This window comes from Cibotium barometz, chromosome 13, assembly GCF_041138505.1.
Source record: "Cibotium barometz isolate CiBa-2024 chromosome 13, ASM4113850v1, whole genome shotgun sequence".
In the NCBI taxonomy this organism is placed as follows: domain Eukaryota; kingdom Viridiplantae; phylum Streptophyta; class Polypodiopsida; order Cyatheales; family Cibotiaceae; genus Cibotium; species Cibotium barometz.
Genome location: NC_141058.1, coordinates 51,804,202 through 51,811,364, shown reverse-complemented (window position 1 = coordinate 51,811,364; position 7,163 = coordinate 51,804,202). Strand labels below are relative to the sequence as shown.

The window sequence follows — 7,163 nt, the reverse complement described above, 5'->3', positions numbered from 1 at the left end:
CCTTTATGCATAGGTGAAGCCTGTAGTATACAAGGTAGTTAGGAGAACCAACATAGCCAAGATAGTGATTAGGAGAAAGATATACAGTGACACAAAAGAAAGGGCTTTCCAGCATATAGAGGGGCTTCATGTTAAGCATGGATATAGAGTTACACTCTTTGATGGCTTTACTAAGATGGGATTCTAGATGCATTTAACTCAAAAAGGTGTTTGGTTACCTCGTATCGGAGAAAAGAGTTACTTTCCCCTCTCTACAGGTAGTTTGTAGATGCATCTACGTCACAAAGATGTATGGGTACCTCTCATGTAGGAAGAAGAGAGAGTCCACGACGAGGTACCTCTCATGTATGGGTACCTCTCATGTAGGAAGAACAGAGAGTCCACGACAAGGAGATAATAAGTGATAGTGCATGAAACAAAATAAGAAAAAGAAGAGTGGCCATGAAAAATCTTTCTTTTTACAATTTAGAAATAAAGGTGGTTTTGTTAATGGAAAAATACGCCCTTCTTAGTTGGATACAAGAAAGGCGTCTTTTTAAAGCGTCCTTGTTTTTATGGAGTAAAAAGGACTTCTCAAAAACCATTGTTTTTGTAAGCTATTTTTGAAGGAAAAAAATAGAAGCCAAGAAAGTTTGGTCACCCACACCTTCTTTGGTTTCCCTTTAATACATTGGCCGCTTTTCTAGGATTAACTCAAGATTGGTAAAGGAATTTTCTAAAGAAATAATTTATAATGTCATAGAAAGGGAAAATATGAAAGTTTGCATTTAAATTACTAATGTTACAATGTGATTATGTTGAATGTGGTAATGGAGTGGATGCATATATATCACTTAAAGGGATGTCTATCTCTTTCTTTTCATTGTGTAGTTGAATTTGGTACTCGGGGGGTTCACTACTATAAGTAAACCCTCTGTATCACGTGCATTCAAGGCCTATTTTAAAAATCCCTTATTTGTTAATTTTTCATGAATAAAACATACCCTTTTTCTATTCCACCTGTGAATACCCCCTTTAAATGGTACCCTTCTGTATGTAAAAAATGTGTAAAAAAGGGATTTTAAAAATTCCTTCTATTGAACCCATGTGCTATGCTTACATATTTACGAGTGACCCCCTCCCTTCCCCCGAGATTTGGTATGCATTGGATGCATGTATTTGTAGACATAAGGCTATCACTTAAAGGGATGGCCATCTTCTCTTTTAATTGTGTAGTTGGAAGCTAAGAAATATATACTTCAAAGCTATTAAAAAAAAGGGATGGCCACCTTTTCTTTTCATTGTGTAGCTAGGAGCTAAGAAATATATAAAAATTCGGATGGCCACCTTTTCTTTTCATTGTGTAGCTAGGAGCTAAGAAATATATATATTTCACAAAGATAGTGAGAATATATGTAGGGTATTCTTGTGGGAGTGATGCCCCATCATGTCTAAATGTAATGCATCGTCAAGTGAATTAAAAGGCATAAAAGATAAACTACATAACTTCTTCACAAAAGATATATGTTGAGGTTTAGAGTGCTATACCACTGTTAAGCATGTTGAGTTTCCACAAATCGATGATAAACATTTGAAAGTAGATTAAAGAAGTTCAAGTTTGCCTCTTGCATAGAAAAAAGCAAGTCAAGCACACGCACAAAGCACAATGCTATTTGCTTTGGGAATGTAAATCTTACTTGGTGTCACACTTCCTTTCTAAGTTGGATGCTCTTGTTTATTATCTAGAGGTTGGTGCTATTGAGGAACTAAGGAGGATGTGAAGAGAGTTATAAAGTTGTCTACTTATGGGTGCTTGATGATCCAAAAAGCAAGAGACATGACATAACAAAACAAGCAACAATGGACAAGATTCACATTCTTTATAGTTTTCTAATCTCATGATTGGTCAGAGTTGGCATCTTCTTAGTCAAAGATGATGAAATCTAAAAGGATCCTTGCGTTTTAGATTTGGTTCCTAGAAACTTTTAGGGATCCTTTCTTTGCTACATTGTATTTTATAATTAGGGGTTTGTCTTTCAAAATTTTGATCTTTGAATTTATTTTCTTTTGTTGTATAGGATAGCTTTTAGATGGATACAAGAATCAACCTTTCTAGCAAAGCAATCTTGTTGTTGTGCAGAAGCAACCTTTATGTTAGGTCTCAAACCATTGGATAGGAAAGGCTAGGACGAGGGAGATGCCTTGCCCATGAGGGATGGGCAAGTGAGATCTCCCGTGGATTAAGCTGGACCTTAAGAGATTCCAATTGCAAGAGCAAAATACATTTGAGATGAGGCTTGAAGTAACATATAGACTCCTTGACACGATATGCGCACATGAGGCAATCTAAAAACTGCAGTGTTTTGGTGGAGGCACAATTGCCTCTAATAGAAAACGGGTATTACGCACAAGTGGAAGGGTTGCTTGGCAACTTCAACGGGGGTGGCCGGTGTAAAGAGAAAGAAATGCAAAACGTAGTGGTAAACTATGTCCCTTGCCTGACATCCACAGAATCGATGCTATGTTTGTGTTTTTTAGGTGCCTACTCATATCTACCTTGACGCTACCAAAATTCTTTCCAGATGTGCGCAGGGTATGAGAATCAGCAACACACACAGCTTGAAAAAGGAGGGCCTGCCCTAGTTTCTTAAAAACAAGATTGGAATAACATGCCGTAGTAGTCAATCATGCTTTGGAGTGGATTATCATCCCCCAAAGTAATGGAAGATAGATAACTGACGAACAAACATAGAAAAATGAAAACCTATTTTAATGCGCATCACTTAGATGCTAGTGATCGATTGTCTTGGATATAACATCCACTCCTTCCTTATAAATGGCCATTTTTCACTCTATTTGTTGGCACCCTAACTTTCTACCTTCTGTTTTTTGATATGTTGAGTGGTAAAATCCTTTGGCATCCATAGTTTGTACCTTTGAAAGATTTAGATTAAAAAGGATGTGGAGCTAATCTTCTCTGCTTCCGAGTACGAAGACATCCGGTCTTGTTAAGTGGGATGGTTCTACCCCCTTCTGAAGTGTGAGGTGTGAGGTTGGGATTCCTATCCACATAACGTTGGGATTTTCGATCAAAGGCCCTTGGGGCTTTGGATTGGGATCTCTATCCAAGACCCTTGGCGCTTTGGATAGAAATCCCCAAGCTCAAAAGAGAGAACGGGCGTGGCCCACATTTCTCAAGGAGAGGGAGGGACGCGAGTTCGAATCGACTCGCAATGTTATTGGACCGTGGGCTCTGTCCAATGAAATTAAGGACCGTGGGCTCTGTCCAATGAAATTAAGGACCTCCCTGATATTAAATCCCACCGTGTCCAGAAAAGATTGGGGATTTAATTTCCTCTGCAGCACCGCACGAGCCTTAAAATAAACAGCCGTTTGCCACTCAAGCGGCACTGTCCCCCACAAACAGTAAATTCTAAAAAATTCCCAAGGGAATCGATTTTGACCGTCAGGCCGTGTTTTTGAAATTGTTGGACATGGGACGACGTGGCAAAAAAGCTGCTATGGCAGGTGACAGCACCTTGCATTTCATAAGCTAAGCTGGAATTTTTGAAAGCTGCGTAAAAGTAAGTAAAATCTATCTTTTGCAGCCAAGCAGTGCCAGATCCACGTGTATCCAGCGAAGCAGCAGAGTTGAGTGCTGACGTGCTCGTGTTGTCCAGCTGGCTGCTGGTGTGGACAAACTTTAGGGCTGACGTGCAGAGTCTGCCACGTGTTGTCGACGTTGAGCTGTGAAAATCGTCCCGGTATCTTTTACGGTTTTACCCGACGGGCGCTTCGCAGCAGTTTACGGCCGGCCAAAAGCGGCAACGGTCCCGTTGGCCCTGATCAAATCTCCCGCCAGATTTCGGGGAGCGCATGCCGCGTGTCGAGCTTGTATTGGAGATTCCATATCCTCTCTCGCGGTCACCGTCGATCTCGCGTACGGGCCCACACACGTCTTGTAGGCCGTGGAAATGCTAAAAATAAAGGAGGAAAAAAGCTCACCTCAATAGCAATTAGTAGGGGTGGATGACGCGGACTAAATTAGGGTGTATTAAGCAGTGGGCAATTTAGCGCTAATGGTAGTGAACGTTAGTGTTAATGGCAGTGAAAGTGGGGTTGAGTTGAGGATTAAGCATAAAGGAGCTCCACTTCCTACAGCTGTTAAAATCTCGTGTGTGCATTTCCTGTGCGCAGAGTAAGGTCTTCAGAACAGCCTTATCCTGTCTTGTTTCTTCTCTCCCCCCCAGCGTTCGAGCTCTCGCTAACTCTTGAGGGAACCCCTCGCTTAGTTCTCTTGCGGCGGCAGTAGTTGATCGAGAGCGTTTCCCTTGAGAGGGGAACTTGTTTGGGTTTCCCTCGCTTCCTCACCTTTACTTTCGCCAGATTCGTTTCCTTTAGCCGCCCTCAAGATCTGTTGTCTTTTTGCTTTACTCTCCTCGATACTGTTCAAGCTTTTCCTCTCATGATTCCCCCTCACTACTATTAAGTCAGATAGGGAGGGCTTAAATTAAGGTATGGCGAATAGCGGCTGGCTAGCTGGTGGTGAGCAAAGACGAGGGAAAGGGGGATCGTGTGTTGGATCTGGGGCGAGTGGGTTGGGTCCAATAGCAGCCATGGAGAAAGACAAGGTTCGGATGGCTTGCGAGTGGCCTTGTGTGTGGGCGGCAGAGGAGATGGACTCTTCTCCCCAAAGCCTTACAGAGTCTCCTGTAGCTTCGGCTGAGAGCGAAGAAGGGCGAGAGTGCGAGGACTACATATCTGGTCTGGCTGAACAAATAGCTCACACCATGCTGCAGGATGATGAAGAAAGCCTGGTGAACAACATGCCCTGGGTTTCAGAAAAGAGGAAACCAGGTTGGAGTAACCAGGTATCTTTAGTCTTTTCACCTGTCGTTGGGTTATGCGCTTCACTTCTTTTTCAGTCATTTGTGGCTATCGATCTGATATTAAATCCGTGTTTTGGTCTCTGATTTTTCAGAAAACGCCCTTACCCACATCCCCTCAGTCGACTTTGGCTGGAGTCGGGTGCTGCAACTGGGACTTAAGCCGAATTACAAGTCCTGCGGGCTTGTCTTCTGGGGTTTCTTCACCCCCGACACCCGTGGCTGCAGCTGATGTGGAAGAAGAGGACGCCCTGGATCTACTATACGCCGAGCTATTACGTTTAAAAATGGAAGATGAGATGAAAGCAAGCCAGCAGCTGAAATTTAAGTTTCAGCAGCAGCAACAGCAACATCAGTACCAGCAGCTATTGCTCAAGAGGAAGCAGGCGGCCGTAACGGCCCCAAATCTTGTCTACGGTGCGAAGGCCAAGGGTACTAGTTTGTTCTCGGCAGGTTCTCCAACTGATGACAAGGGATCGTCTACAGGAGGTGTCAGCGGAAGCTATCCACGGAGCAGGGCAAGGAACGAAGAGCAGAATCATCAGGTGAGCATCAGAGTAGCTTAGCGATACTCTCGGGAAATTAGTTAATTAATTATGTTTATATTCTAATGAAGGTATGTTGTGAGTGATAAAGTGGAGCTTCTTTTTTGTTTGATGCAACGCAGCAGTTGCGTGCATGTAAGCAAGTTGGAGCGTGCTGGGGTGGCCCAGCGCTGCAGCAGCTCAACCAGAGCAATGGAAGGCAGAGGAACTGGTGTGGCGTGGACACCACCCAGTCCCAGAATCACCACTTTCCGTTTAATCCAAGCCAGCAACAGGCCATGAACGGATCTGGTATGCGTGCCGTTTTCTTGGGTATACCGGGCTCCAGAGAGTCAGGAGGCACAGGAGTTTTCCTGCCCCGCAGGTTAGGATGTGGCCCAGACATCAAAAGAAAGCCAGGTAAAAGGATATATATCCCCACTTTTTTTGTCTTTAGAGTATTATTTTATTAACTACCCATCTTTCTCTTTTCTGATAAAGCCCCTTTTTCTGGCCGCCAGCTTGCTCGACCGTCCTGTTACCGTCGCGCATCGTTCAAGCCTTGAATCTGAATGTGGAGGACACCCTCGCCTCCTGCCCTCTTCCCTCACCCACTACTACTACTCGCAGAAGTACTACAGTAAATAATTATTCTTCAAAAAAGCACTCAAAAGTCGATTAACTTTTCAAGTATTATACTCGTTAAAATTGCTCTTTGTTTTCTTCAGATTACTCTTTTCCAACCCCAGCTTGGCGGCGGAATTCTCCAATTCCTAATGATGAACGGTCGCCCTCCTCCCTTTACCACTCATCACCATGTCCGCCGCTTCAAGAAGTTGCTCCGGACATAAGCCTTCCAACAGAGTGGACCTATTAAAAGCGAAAGCCAACAAAATACCATGAAATCAGTAGAGCAGTCTAGAGTGTGTGTAAATAACAGCTCCGCTAACCCCATTCCTACGAAGAAGCTATTTACTACTACAGTCCACTACTACTATCACTCCAGAGCCCCCAGTCACACATTCGTCTCTATCGGAATAATGGGAACGCTTGGCGCCCGCCGCTGCCACTTCTGTCAACACAATAAAGCCTTGTCCTATTCAGAAATAGACTATTATTTAGTAATATATTCTATTGTGATAAAGAAATATAGGGGGGCGTGTGTGGTGGGTTTCTCTCCTCCTAAGATGTGGCCAATTCAAAGCGCACTCTTTCAATGTGCCGCGCGGCCTTCTTTACTGCTGACTCGTGTGCACCTGATTTCTTTTAAGAGAGATCCTTTATGGATCTACCTTCCACAAGAAATCAATTGTAATATGACTTTTATTATTTTGATTAATCTCATTTCTCTTTGTCAGGTGTCGCTCTTGCTCTCAATCGTTACTTCAGTTGTGATCTCTACAGTTTTGATCTCCATTAAGGATCAAACAGTACACACTGTTGTATCTTTTCCGCCAAGGATTTCGAAGGGAATTATCACTTTGAACACAAGTTGTCTAGTTTTACACTACACCATTATGCATGGATCTCTGCACCTGTTCTTGGGGGCGACGGGATGTTATAGAGTGAGGGCTAGAGAGATGGTGGAGTCGATCTGACTCATGGAATCTAGAATGCATTCTAGTTTGGTTAATTTCTGAACTGTAATTCTTTACGCGTGCTCGAGGAAAGGGATTGCCTAATTAGGAGGCTAATTTATGCTCTGGTCCATAACAATAATCCATCGACAATTTTGATACAGTGGTTTTTAATGGGAAGGAGGAGTTACAAGATA

The 7,163-nt window shown here is 43.2% G+C and overlaps 1 protein-coding gene across 4 annotated transcripts; it reads left to right on the top strand.

The window, feature by feature from the left end:
• The first annotated feature begins 4,129 nt into the window (after positions 1–4,129).
• LOC147632810 (uncharacterized) lies at positions 4,130–6,746 on the top strand. 4 transcript variants are annotated; one of them, XM_086807693.1, is made up of 6 exons: positions 4,175–4,850; positions 4,961–5,410; positions 5,536–5,559; positions 5,608–5,809; positions 5,911–6,021; positions 6,118–6,746. In XM_086807693.1, the coding sequence occupies exons 1-6, from the start codon at positions 4,497–4,499 to the stop codon at positions 6,264–6,266; spliced, it is 1,290 nt and encodes a 429-aa protein (XP_086663819.1). In that variant the 5' UTR covers positions 4,175–4,496; the 3' UTR covers positions 6,267–6,746. The 4 variants fall into 4 exon arrangements, with proteins under 4 accessions (XP_086663816.1, XP_086663815.1, XP_086663819.1 ...); XM_086807691.1 differs by having other exon boundaries at positions 5,533–5,559; XM_086807690.1 differs by having other exon boundaries at positions 4,130–4,850; positions 5,536–5,809.
• Positions 6,747–7,163: the final 417 nt, after the last annotated feature.